The sequence below is a fragment of the Microcebus murinus genome, chromosome 17, assembly GCF_040939455.1.
Source record: "Microcebus murinus isolate Inina chromosome 17, M.murinus_Inina_mat1.0, whole genome shotgun sequence".
Classification (NCBI taxonomy): Eukaryota; Metazoa; Chordata; class Mammalia; order Primates; family Cheirogaleidae; genus Microcebus; species Microcebus murinus.
This window is the reverse complement of record NC_134120.1, coordinates 46,160,231-46,173,876: the sequence shown is the minus strand read 5'-3', so window position 1 is coordinate 46,173,876 and position 13,646 is coordinate 46,160,231. Positions and strand designations below refer to the sequence as shown.

Here is a 13,646-nt window from a genome sequence, read left to right as displayed (position 1 = left end):
GAAATTGTGCTTTGGATAAATGTCACAGCAGGCAAGACTGGCCCTGTCCTCTAGGACCTCTCGACCTTTCCCAGTTCTACCCTTAACTGCCCCTTCCGGCCTGCTCCCTGCCTCACTACCCCATGCAAGTCTCTCTGTGTTACTGTCTGCCTCACCTATCTCCGACGGTCAATAACACTTGTCAAGTTGAACTGAGCCACACAGAACTGAAAGTGAGAAGACCTGATTAATAAGTTCTGATATGCCAAATTACATGGTTATATCACACAACCTATTGCTACTCGATGGGCTCCAACAGGAAATATCATATGTCTTCCTTCTTCACAGGATCTAAAGTTAGAAACGAGCAGAGCCTACAGAACTTGGGACCCACTGAAGAAAAAATTCACCCACAAAACACAAGCAAAGACACTTGTGGGGCAAAACACTGAATTGGTAAGCTTTGCAGAAATTGTCTTCAGGCCTGCAGATACAACTATCTATCAGTTTATGAGATGGGGTCTCGCTCTGTCACCCCGAGTGGAGCACAGTGGTGTGATCCACAGCTCACAGCAACCTTGAACTTCTGGGTTCAAGTGATCCTCCTGCTTCAGCCTCCAGAGTAACTGGGACTACGGGCATGTGCCACCACACCTGGCTAATTTTTTTTTTTTTTAAGATTTTTTGTACAGACAGAATCTTGCTATGTTGCCCACACTTGTTTCGAACACCTGGCCTCAAGAGATCCTCCTGCCTGTGCCTTCCAAAGTGCTGGGATTACAGGCTTAAGCCACCGAGCCTGGCTGAGTAGCTTTTTACTTATTATTTATTTTTTACACAATCCCCAATATTCTGAAACTGACAACCTTTTTAGACAAAAGACTGTAGTTAATTCTCAACTATCAGGGCTACTAATACAACCAACAAATATCCTATTGCAGTAATTCCTATCTTTGTGCTTCCAGGACAGAAGTAGGTGAAACCACCTAATCAGAAAGGGGATGAAGGAAGACCTGGCAGGGTTCAGCTGCATGGTTAAAACTCCCAGGTGAGGCCAGGCATGGTGGCTCACGCCTGTAATCCCAGCACTCTGGGAGGCTGAGGCGGGCGGATTGCTTGAGGTCAGGAGTTCAAAACCAGCCTGAGCAAGAGCGAGACCCTGTCTCTACTATAAAAATAGAAAGAAATTAATTGGCCAACTAATATATATAAGAAAAAAAAACTAGCCGGGCATGGTGGCGCATGCCTGTAGTCCCAGCTACTTGGGAGGCTGAGGTAGAAGGATTGCTTGAGCCCAGGAGTTTGAGGTTGCTGTGAGCTAGGCTGACGCCACAGCACTCACTCTAGCCTGGGCAACAAAGTGAGACTCTGTCTCAAAAAAAAAAAAAAAACTTCCAGGTGAGATAAGGATGGAGATAAGGATGGAAAAAGTGTTCTGGAAAAATCCAGAGAATCAAAAAGATATATAACCTTCCAGCAGATGTTTGTATATAAATATTTTATAAGTTAGAATAATTTGACAATAATTACAAACTAGGATTGCTTAAATTGTTCAACTACAGCTATGGTCAGAGAGCAAACAATAGTATTTTTTTAATGGCAGTTAGAGGTTAGTTGTTTTTTGTGTTTTTTTTTGTAGTCCCAGCTACTCGGGAAACTGAGGTGGGAGGATCCCTTAAGCCCAAGAGTTTGAGGTTGCTGTGAGCTAGGCTGATGCCACGGCACTCACTCTAGCCTGGGCAACAAAGTGAGACTGTCTCAAAAAAAAAAAAAAAAGTACTAGAGAGAATGAAATATAATTAATTCCTAATTATTCATATATAATAGGAAAAGAATAAAGTATATATCTTATATTTATGAACTATATCTAATTTATCCTTCTTAATTAACTAAGGGCTTTTTAAAAGCAGACAAACTGATTTCTCCCTAACCTGAAAGATAATTTTCTTGTCCTGGGTTTAGAATATCTGTCTTAGAATGAAATTTTTTTTTTTTTTTTTTTTTTTTTTTTTTTTTTGAGACAGAGTCTCACTTTGTTGCCCAGGCTAGAGTGAGTGCCATGGCGTCAGCCTAGCTCACAGCAACCTCAGACTCCTGGGCTCAAGCGATCCTTCTGTCTCAGCCTCCCAAGTAGCTGGGACTACAGGCATGCGCCACCATGCCCGGTTAATTTTTTTCTATATATATTAGTTGGCCAATTAGTTTCTTTCTATTTATAGTAGAGACGGGGTCTCGCTCTTGCTCAGGCTGGTTTTGAACTCCCGACCTCGAGCAATCCGCCCGCCTCGGCCTCCCAGAGAGCTAGGATTACAGGCGTGAGCCACCGCGCCCGGCCAGAATGAAATTTTTAAAAATTTTTATTAAAAAATGTTTTTGATCTAGAAAGAAATGTTAAAATTCACCCTGTTAATCAGGTAGCCTGACTCTCTCTAGCTATTCTTGGAGGAGATTAATTTGCTAATCTGCAGTAAAGAGCACAACTCAGAATCCCTCTCTCTCAGGGCTAGGGTTACCACACATCCAATACCGACCTACGATGCCTAGAATTTTAATTTTCTGCCTGGCAAAATGAAAACTGAAAAGACATATAAACATCTTTTTAAAAAATCATTTAAATTTCACATCTACTTTATAGTTAATGTCTTATAAACATTAGGAACTTAGAATATTTTATCAAAAAGTTAGAATATTTTATTTTACAATCTTCATCTCTCAGGTGTTTTATGATCTGCACTCAAATATTGGTAAGATGCTATTATGTAACTCTGTGATTTTTGTGTGGATGTGGGCTCCCCTAAAAGGAATAATCCTTTTCTAATATAGGAGTAATTATGCACTTTAATTGATCTCTACAGTGTGATTTGTTTTCATTCCACCCATCCCCTGTCCAGTACCCAATGAACTGCCCAAATTGTCTCTAGGAAACTTCATCTTAGTTTTGGAATATGAGTTCATTAAATAAGAAGTCGTATCTGGAGGCTTTGTTGGAAAAGAAAAAAAAAAAAAAAAAGAAGTCAGAGAAAAGAAATGCATTCCACATACATAAAACCAGTAATTTCATGAACAACCACTTTACCTAGTCATCCACAGACACAGAAAATGACCAAGTGTCTAAATTTGCCTGCGAGTTTGCTGATTTTTAAAAATAACTAACCACAAAACAAAGGGCCCCCAGGAAATTTCCTGGCCAACTCTGAGGCCAAGCTGGCCTCTGTGCGACGTTCCTGCTAATGCTCCAGATGGCTGCGGCACATGCTCGTGCAGCCCTGCTCACAAGCTGGCTACACCACTAAATGAGCAGTTCTGCTAGCAGCTTACAGCAGGCCAGCCGGACAGAAATTCAGTCCAGGCTCCTAACAGGCAAATCTCATGCTCTACCCTGGCTGGGTTTGGGGCCAGATACAGCTCACCAGGGTCAGGGAGGATGCCCCATGTAGGACTTCTCACCACCTACCAGGGGTTTGCAGCCCTGTTTGCACATTGAACTCATGGAAGAGTGTTTAAAAAAAAAATTACAAACACCTGGACTCCAAATGAATCACAATCCCTGGAGGATGGGGTTCAGGGATCAGTATTTTTCAAGGCTTCCCAGAGGATTCTAATGCACAACCAGAGGATTCTATGCTCAGAGAATAAAGAAATGGGGTGAGAGCTGAGCCGAGAACGGAGGATGCTGCAATGACAAGAATGATAAAACCCACCTAGAGTGACTTGGGAGAAGGGACATCTAGTTCTATGGGGGTCCCAATCCCTTGGATTCATTGCAGCACATGGGGAAGTATTCCCAAACATCGCATACCTTATAGGATCACCTGGTACATATTAAGCATTCAATAAATGGTAACTAGCTATTAAATTATTATAGGATTTCTAAAACTCTTTAATTATTTAATATTCTTTTAATTTCGAAATTATTTTAGTTTATTTTTTTTGAGACAGAGTCTCACTGTGTTGCCCGGGCTAGAGTGCCATGGCATCAGCCTAGCTCACAGCAACCTCAAACTCCTGGGCTCAAGTGATCCTCCTGCCTCAGCCTCCCAAGTAGCTGGGACTACAGGCATGCACCACCATGCCCGGCTAATTTTTTAATATATTTTTTTAGTTGGCCAATTAATTTCTTTCTATTTTTAGTAGAGATGGTGTTTTGCTCTTGCTCAGGCTGGTCTCGAACTCCTGAGCTCAAACGATCTGCCCACTTCAGCCTCCCAGAGTGCTAGGATTACAGGCGTGAGCCACTGCGCCTGGCCTCTTTTTTTTTTTTTTTTTTTTTAATTAATTAATTTATTTTCTTTATTCCAACAAAGCCTCCAGATACTGGCCTCTTTTTTTAAAATTCACTTTTTTAGGCCGAGTGGCAGTGGCTCATGCCTGTAATCCTAGCACTCTAGGAGGCCGAGGGGTGGGGGGGATTGCTCGAGGTCAGGAGTTTGAAACCAGCCTGAGCAAGAGTAAGACCTGTCACTGCTATAAATAGAAAGAAATTAAATGGCCAACTAATATATGTAGAAAAAATTAGCCAGGCATGGTGCTGCATGCCTGTAGTCCCAGCTACTTGGGAGGCTGAGGCAGGAGGATCGCATGAGTCCAGGAGTTTGAGGTTGCTGTGAGCTACGCTGACGCCACGGCACTCACTCTAGCCTGGGCAACAAAGTGAGACTCTGTCTCAAAAAAAAAAATAAATAAATAAATAACTTTTTTAAATTGACAAAAATAGTATATATTTACTGTGTACAACATGATGTGTTGAAACTGGGGAATGGCTAAATCAAGCTAATTAACATACGCATTAACTCACACTATATTTTTTGTGGTGAGAGCACTTAAACTATGCTATCAGTGATTTTCTACCCTCTGCTTCTACAATTCCTAAACTGGCTTACGTTCTATCAGAGCCCTTCATCTTGCCAGGGGCTGCTATTTCAGTTTGAGAATAGAAGTTGGTCCACAGGCCATACTTTGAACAGCACTGCTTTAAAGTGTCTTACACTTGACCTGTCAGCTCTCCCTTACCTGCTGAGCTGCTCTAACTTGAACTGGAAACACCTGAACGTGGCTTTTCTTTTTACAGTTTTATAAGATATAATTCACATACTACACAATTTACTCATTTAAAAGTACAAGTCAATGGTTTTCAGTATATCCAGAGTTCTGCCACCACGATTTTAGAATATTTTCATCACCCTAAAAAGAAACTCCCTACCATTAGTGGTCACATCGCTTCCCTAAGTCTCACACAATCACTCATCTACTTTCTGTCTCTACAGATTTGCTCATTTTGAACATTTCACATAAATGGAATCATACAATATGTGGTCTGTTGTGATTGGCCTCTTTCACTTGGCATAATCCTTTCAAAGTTCATCCCTATTATAGCATGAATTAGGATTTGATTCCTTGGTTTTTTTTTTTTTTTTTTGAGAAGACAGATCTTAGTCTGTTGCCTGGGCTAGAGTGCCATGGCATCAGCCTAGCTCATGGAAACCTCAAACTCCTGGGCTCAAGTGATCCTCCTGCCTCAGCCTCCCGAGTAGCTGGGACTACAGGCATGCGCCATCATGCCCGCCTAAATTTTTCTATATATATACTTTTTAATTATCCAGGTAATTTCTTTCTATTTTTTTAGTAGAGATGGGGTCTCACTCTTGCTCAGGCTGGTCTCAAACTTCTGAGCTCAAAAGATCCGCCTGCCTCGGCCTCCCAGAGTGTTAGGATCACAGGCGTGAGCCACTGCACCTGGTCATGATTTCTTTATATATATATATATATATATATATATTTTTTTTTTTTTTTTTTTTTTTTTTTTTTTTGAGACAAAGTCTCGCTTTGTTGCCCAGGCCGTTGCGTCAGCCTACCTCACAGCAACCTCAAACTCCTGGGCTCAAGCGATCCTCCTGCCTCAGCCTGCCAAGTAGCTGGGACTACAGGCATGTGCCACCATGCCCGGCTAATTTGTTCTATATATATTAGTTGGCCAATTAATTTCTTTCTATTTATAGTAGAGATGGGGTCTCGCTCTTGGTCAGGCTGGTTTCGAACTCCTGACCTCGAGCTATCCACCTGCCTTGGCCTACCAGAGTGCTAGGATTACAGGCGTGAGCCACTGCGCCCGGCTGTGATTTCTTTTTAATGTGGAATAATATGCTATGATATGGACATCTTACATCTGGTTTATTCATTTTTTGATGAATATTTGGGTTGTTTCTACCATTTGGCTATTATGAATAACACTACTATAAATATTTGTGTACAGTTGTTGTGAGAACATATATTTTCATTTGTCTTGGAGTGGAATTGCTGCGTCCTATAATAAATAACTCTATGCTTAACTTTTTTGAGGAACTGCCAGACTATTTTCCAAAGTGGCTAGATTTTTCTCACTGGGCCTCGGGACACAAGTCTGTATGACCCCATAATTAAAAACAAAGAGACCCATATGTAGCTTTCAGCTCAAAGGTGGCTAAGTTCTTTGTAAATTATCATCCCTAAAGTACATGAAGTGATCAGTAACATTAGTAAGTTTGTGGATAACTCGGATCCTGGATTCCCATCCTTGAAAACCAATCTTAGAGGAGAAGAAAAGGTCCCATTTACTCCGAGGACTCCCGCAACCCTGCAGGAATGTCTGAGACTCAGCTGTTTCCCACAGTGAACAGCCCCAGAGAAGCAAGGTATAAACTTCTAATTCCCAGTGAGAAAGGCCTTTGGCTTTCCCTCAATCTTGCAATGACTAATGGAAAATGAGGACAATATGGTAGTAGGAAATTTCTAGTTCTGGCCGGTTTTCCTCCACAGGGAGAACGAGCCTCTGCTCTGTCTATGGAGTAGCTTTTCTATACTTTCTAAATAAAACTTGCTATCACTTTTAAAAAGAAAATTTCTATTTCCTAATTCTCCTTTGCATAAGCCATAGTAACCTCTATAAATTCAAAGTATATCTCTCTCTGACACACTACAGCAAGCACTTTACTTTTGCATTTCTTCCACTCCCAGGAGAACTGCTTACCCTAAATTCCACTTTACCTCTGCTAGTTCTTGTGGGTTAATTTCAGACAGAGACAGTTTCTTTCTGTTTGATCTTTGTTGGTTCATCTTTTGTGTTTTTTTTAAGCCTATTTTAAGGTCTTACTTACTCTGGGTCTGAGCCATACTAAATTCTTTCTGGAACAAGGTGAGGTATAAACAAACATTAAATCAATAAATAAAATAAAATAACATAAGAGTTCCTCTAGTATGAAACAGTAATTGTTCATAGCTCTAAAACAGAAAGAATTATCAAGGGATCTAAATATCAAATTTAGCCCTGATAATATCGGCATCTTGTTTTTGTGATCCAACTTAAGAATAAGATGTAGAATGACCAGAATGTGATTATAATTATATCCTTTTAGAACTACTTTAAAAACAAAATTTATGCTTTTTTCATGGTCAAGTGAAAAAGAAGGTAAAAGAATAAAAAATCTAAAATTTTTGTAATTTAAAAGAATTTGAAATATGAATTTTTTTATTTTTTTTTTTTGAGACAGAGTCTCACTTTGTTGCCCAGGCTAGAGTGAGTGCCATGGCGTCAGCCTAGCTCACAGCAACCTCAAATTCCTGGGCTCAAGCGATCCTCCTGCCTCAGCCTCCCGAGTAGCTGGGACTACAGGCACGCGCCACCATGCCCGGCTAATTTTTTCTATATATGTTAGTTGGCCAATTAATTTCTTTCTATTTATAGTAGAGACGGGGGTCTCGCTCTTGCTCAGGCTGGTTTCGAACTCCTCACCTCGAGCGATCCGCCCGCCTCGGCCTCCCAGAGAGCTAGGATTACAGGCGTGAGCCACTGCGCCTGGCCGAAATATGAATTTTAAAAAATAAAAATAAAATAAAGCAAAATTTAAGGGAATGAATTATAATTAAATATATACTTTTATTCCCTAATGACCTAAGAGTTAATGCAGTAGCAATTATGCCTTGGATTACAAAAAGATTTTACAAGATATTTTCATATTCATCATTCCATGTGAACTTCAAACATCCTTGAGAGTTGGCAAGTGCTTATTATTATTATAATTTTTCAGATAAGAAAAAGAGACATAGAAAGGTTGACTTTTTCTCTATTGCTTAGCTGGATAGTTCTGAGAACAAAACTTTAATTTGGGGCTTCTTACGGTACTTTCTGCTACGCACACTCAGGCTGCTTGCCAGACTGTAGCTCTTAACACCTTAGTTTGCATTTTCCATTTTGATACAGATACCTGCTGCAGTTACTAGTTCATCAGAATTTAACCTATACATTGTTTAAGACCCCAGGCACTAAGCTATTCCTATCTGCTAGCTTAGAACCGTGTGAATTCTTTAAAATAATTTTTAAAAGTGTATATACTGGCCGGGCGCGGTGGCTCAAGTCTGTAATCCTAGCACTCTGGGAGGCCGAGGCGGGAGGATTGCTCAAGGTCAGGAGTTCAAAACCAGCCTGACATCCATATGGATCCTTAACTAGAAAAAGAAAAGAAAAAAAAACAAAACAAAACAAAAAAAAAAAACCAGCCTGAGCAAGAGCGAGACCCCGTCTCTACTAAAAATAGAAAGAAAATAATAGGCCAACCAAAAATATATAGAAAAAATCAGCCGGGCATGGTGGCACATGCTTGTAGTCCCAGCTACCCGGGAGGCTGAGGCAGGAGGATCGCTTGAGCCCAGCAGTTTGAGGTTGCTGTGAGCTAGGCTGATGCCATGGCACTCTAACCTGGGCAACAAAGTGAGACTCTGTCTCAAAAAAAAAAAAAAAAAAAATTGTATATACTGCCAGGCACGGTCGCTCACGCCTGTAAACCTAGCACCCTGGGAAGCCAAGGCCGGCGGGTTGCTCAGGGTCAGAGTTTGAAACCAGCCTGAGCAAGAGCGAGATCCCGTCTGTACTAAAAATAGAAATAAATTGGACAACTAAAAATATATAGAAAAACTTAGCCGGGCATGGTGGCGCATGCCTGTAGTCCCAGCTACTTGGGAGGCTGAGGCAGAAGGATAGCTTGAGCCCAGGAGTTAGAGGTTGCTGTGAGCTAGGCTGACGCCACAGCACTCACTCTAGCCCAGGCAACAGAGTGAGACTCTATCTCAAAAAAAAAATAAAAAAAAGTGTATAAACTATCCCTTTGTAAGAACTCAAAGTACTGGTAATTTTTTTTCTTTTTTTTTTTTTATTTCAGCATGTTACGGGGGTACAAATGTTTAGGTTATATGTATTTGTTTTTTTTTTTGAGACAGAGTCTCACTCTGTTGCCCGCGCTAGAGTGCCATGGTGTCAGCCTAGCTCACAGAGACCTCAAACTCCTGGGCTCAAGCAATCCTCCTGCTTCGGCCTCCTGAGTAGCTGGGACTACAGGCATGAGCCACCATGCCCGGCTAATTTTTTATATATATATTAGTTGGCCGATTAATTTCTTTTTTTTTTTTCTTTTGCCAACTTTTACTGGATTGTTTGTCTTTTGTTACTGATTTTTAGGTGTTCTTTTTTTTTTCCGGCATATTATGGGGGTACAGATTTTAAGGTTTCAATAAATGCCTTTCCCTTCCCTCCCCCCAATTTCTATTTATAGTAGAGATGGGGTCTCGCTCTTGCTCAGGCTGGTTTCGAACTCCTGACCTTGAGCAATCTGCCCTCCTCAGCTTCCCAGAGTGCTGGGATTACAGGCGTGAGCCACCTCAGCCAATGCTTTGTTCTTTATACTAAGAGAGCCTCTATCCCTCTCCTGGAGGCTTTGAGATCCAACTCAAAATGTTACCTCTAATAGGAATTCTCCTATGTCCCTAGGCACTTTGTTATTCCTTCCTTCTGTGCTCTGTAGCCTTAATATCTTCCTGTGGTGACACTGAGCACTGCACTGTGTGTATTTTTATGTGCCTGACTCTCTCCCACAACCACAGTTTGAGCTCCTAAGGACTGGGTTCTGTCGCATTAACATGCATACCCCTCACTCTACTGCCTGGCACAGCGCCTGATCTAATAGGTACACACCACAGCTCTGCTTAATGAGTGACTCTTCGTCCCTCACTTTACAGACACCTAACAGAGTCTACAGCATGTTGTTTCCTTGAGAGCCTCAGACCATTTCCTCCCCCTTTGTGTCCTGGAAGCGCCTAGAGGGACGCACAGCAGACAGGAGCTGCTCAAAACGATTTGCTTGGGTGCCCTGGCCACAGCGACAAATTCAAATCTCTCCTTTTATAGTAAGATCTGTCTACAAGATCCCTAAAGGGCTGAACTGAATGAGGGAATGTGAATTTTCACATCAAAGTATTTGTTATGAGGCACTGGAGTAAAACCATAAACATTTTACAACTTTTGCTTTTGAAATCACATTGATCTTGACTTCCTCCAGGGCCTAAGTACTTTACAGCGTGACTTATCGATGACTCAAAAAAACCTTTCTTTCAATTCTGGTATAATTGCCTTTGATGATTAGGCTGGTGAAGGACTAAAAGGTAAAAAGCTGCAAGAAAATTTCAGAGAGTGTAATATTAATATATCTCATTGCAACTCACAGATTTAAATAGCAGATAGAGCCAATAACATTCTAAGAGGTGAAAGAACTTCTATCCTAGCAAAACGTCAAAATTAGAGCAGGGGGGAACAAAAGACTTGATTTAAATTGAAAAAGTTTAAATAACATTTCTGCTACATGAACTTCATTTGGCAAAAAGACATATAACATAAAGTCAGTCCATTTCATGACAAAAGTAAATTTCACAGGTTAAAAAAAAAAACTATCACTGTACTAGTTTGTTTTCTACTGGTTAATTTTTAAAGGAAATGTGTTTCGCATTAAAAATGATATAGATGAATATCTACTGATGTCAAATTATAGTAAGTACAAATTTTTAGTTATAAAATAAAATCTTTAAGTCATAATAGTGTCTATGGACATAAAAAAATAAAATAAAAACATATCTTAATTTCTACAAAAATATATGTATTTTATTTATATATAAGATTTGAATGAACATAGACTAAGGAGATTTCCTTGGTTGTATAATTATGGGTCTTATAAATTTCTTTTTTTTTTTTGGCTTACCTGTATTTTTCTACAATGAACTTGTATTGCTTACATAAACAAATAGTTATTGTAAATAAAAAGAATATGCTTTTTGTTATGGCACTGGAAATGATTCTTTTAAAAATTAAGACTGTTCTCATTTAAATTTACTTACCAAGAGATTTTCTCCGGCCACTCCTCTGTTGTTAAAAACCACACATCTAAAAACCAGGAAAGTAATTTTTGTTATTTCTACACATAACATATAATATTAAAATCATCTTACTGATGCTGATTTAGAACACGATTAAGATTCTAGAACTCTGTTCTATAGACATGATAATGTTTGACCATTTCATCTAAAGGCACTTAAATAAAATTCCAGTTTTCTACATTCAACCTGTGGGTTCAAATTAGAAACCGTACATTGAAGTCATGTTAATTTTCCTGCCAAATGAGCAGGATTTTTATACCTTCTTCCTATGCATATATGTGAGCCTCCAATAAATGTCATTAAAACGATTCTGAACACAAGTCAAATTTAATGTGTTTGCTTCAAACAAAGAAAAAACATGTCCTCCACCCATCTATAACATTAATAGGTATCTATTTATATCCTAAGAAATAGCCTTGTTCCCTCAAGGCTCAGCAAACACGGAACACAAGGAGCCTGGTGCTGGAGATAGTAGTATGGGCCCACACTTTGCTACTACACGGGGTTCAGGTGACCTAGGGGAGGAAAGATTATCTGTGTTTCCTCTGATCTTGCTGGTACCTCTCCTGGGTAAATGAGTCATGTAAAATGGCTTAGATCAATGTCGGCTTAAGGCAAGTATTCACAGAAAGTTAGCTATTAGTAGTAGCACGCTAGCTTTAAAAAGTTATCTGGGCTGGAGGTGGTGGCTCATGCCTATAATCCTAACACTCTGGGAGACCGAGGCGGCAGGATCACTTGAGGTCAGGAGTTCAAGACCTGCCTGAGCAAGAGTGAGATACTGTCTCTACTAAAAATAGAAAAACTAGCTGGGTGTGGTGGCACATGCTTGTAGTCCCAGCTACTTGGAAGGCTGAGGCAGTAGGATTTCTTGAGCCCAGGAGTCTGAGGTTGCAGTGAGGTAGGCTGACACCATAGCACTCTAGCCCAGGTGACAGAGATTTCATCTCAAAAAAAAAAAAAGGAAAATCATTTTGCTTTTTGTTGGTTTACTTATCCAATCAATCAAGGTCATTTGAGATTCAAATTCTCTTGCTTCAGGGTGCCGCTGGCCATTGCACAGGCTCTGAACACAGTCCCTGATGAACTGACTGCCCTACAGAACACACACAACTCTGACTCTCTTCTGGCACACCACCCTCATTCGATGTGGTGTTCAGGATACGTTTTTGCAAAGGAATTCATTCTTGCATCTGAAAAGTCATATAGAGAATTTTATTAGGTCCAGCTGAAAGAAACCTCAGAAATCTGATATGAGGAAAAGCTAGAAATACCACATTTTATTGACTCATTTAAGACAAGTCTCAAATATTCTACAAATACATGCAGAAAAGATGGAGTAGGCTCAGTTACTTTTTTCTTGCTAAAAAAGAATGACAAGACAGACTAGATATAAATAAAATTTAAGTTGGCCACTTGTATTTACTTGCATAAGCACCTTAGTCACACACAGGAATCAGTGCTACAGTTAACAGTGACCTTGAACCTTGAAGCTCCTAGTCACTCAGAAAAGAACACTTTCAGAGTGCAAACGTTAAATAAGGATTAAAATGGCTTCTGGGTCAAGATGTCATCATGTGATGCCACTGAGAGAAGGCAATGGAACCAGTGAGGGGAAAAAGAAAAAGACGATTTGCAAACTCAGGAAAAAACTGCATATACACCTGGGATTTTCGTCCAAACTCAGGAAAAAACTGCATATACACCTGGGATTTTCGTCCAAACTGCAGACTGGAATATTTGCACTTTTTTTCAGGCAACTTTGAAAAGTGGATCATAACTCTGCTATCTCTTGCTAGAGGCGAGATTGTACTGACCTCTCCATAAGCCTTTGTTCCTGGCAGCGTTCAAATCAGCAGCAGTCATCATTGTATACTTCTAGCCTTGGACATGGGGCAGAGAGGAGGGCCCTTTTCTCCCACTCCAGCTGGTGATAAACAACCAGCTTCTTTGACTTAACCCATTTTCCACCCTGACAGTCATCAGGGAACATTGTACCCACATACAGCTAAAAGAGCTGATTGTGAAACTGTCATACGTAAGGCGCTGATAAGCCTCTGTTGACTTCTGTAACAATTTCTTTCTAATTTTTAATTATTATGGATACATAATAGTTGAACATATTTATGGGGTACATGTGATATTTTGATAAAGGCATACAATGCCTGACGATTAAATCAGGGTAACTGGGGTATCCATCACCTCAAGCAAACAACTTCTACAGTATATCCCAATGTTAAAGGGTTTGTATATTAGGGAAGTTGTTCTGCAAAAGTTATTTTTTTTTACATGTTTTAACTATTTAAATTTTCTTCTCCAAACAAAAAAAATATAAAGAGAAGAAATAGAAAATAAAGAATAAATCTGGTGTGAAGAACTTTCTGTAACAACAGAATCCATTAACTAGGGAAGCAGCTAAGTTTCCTTTTAATAATGAA

General features: G+C 39.9%; 1 protein-coding gene across 2 annotated transcripts in view; it reads right to left on the bottom strand.

Annotated features, from left to right (window-relative positions):
* ABHD3 (abhydrolase domain containing 3, phospholipase) overlaps positions 1 to 13,646 on the bottom strand; it is a 43,820-nt gene that overhangs the window by 18,937 nt on the left and 11,237 nt on the right. For both annotated transcript variants that reach the window (XM_075993600.1, XM_075993599.1), the window contains exon 4: positions 11,170 to 11,215. In XM_075993600.1, the coding sequence (XP_075849715.1) occupies positions 11,170 to 11,215 (46 nt within the window). The remainder of the gene's footprint in view (positions 1 to 11,169; positions 11,216 to 13,646) is intronic.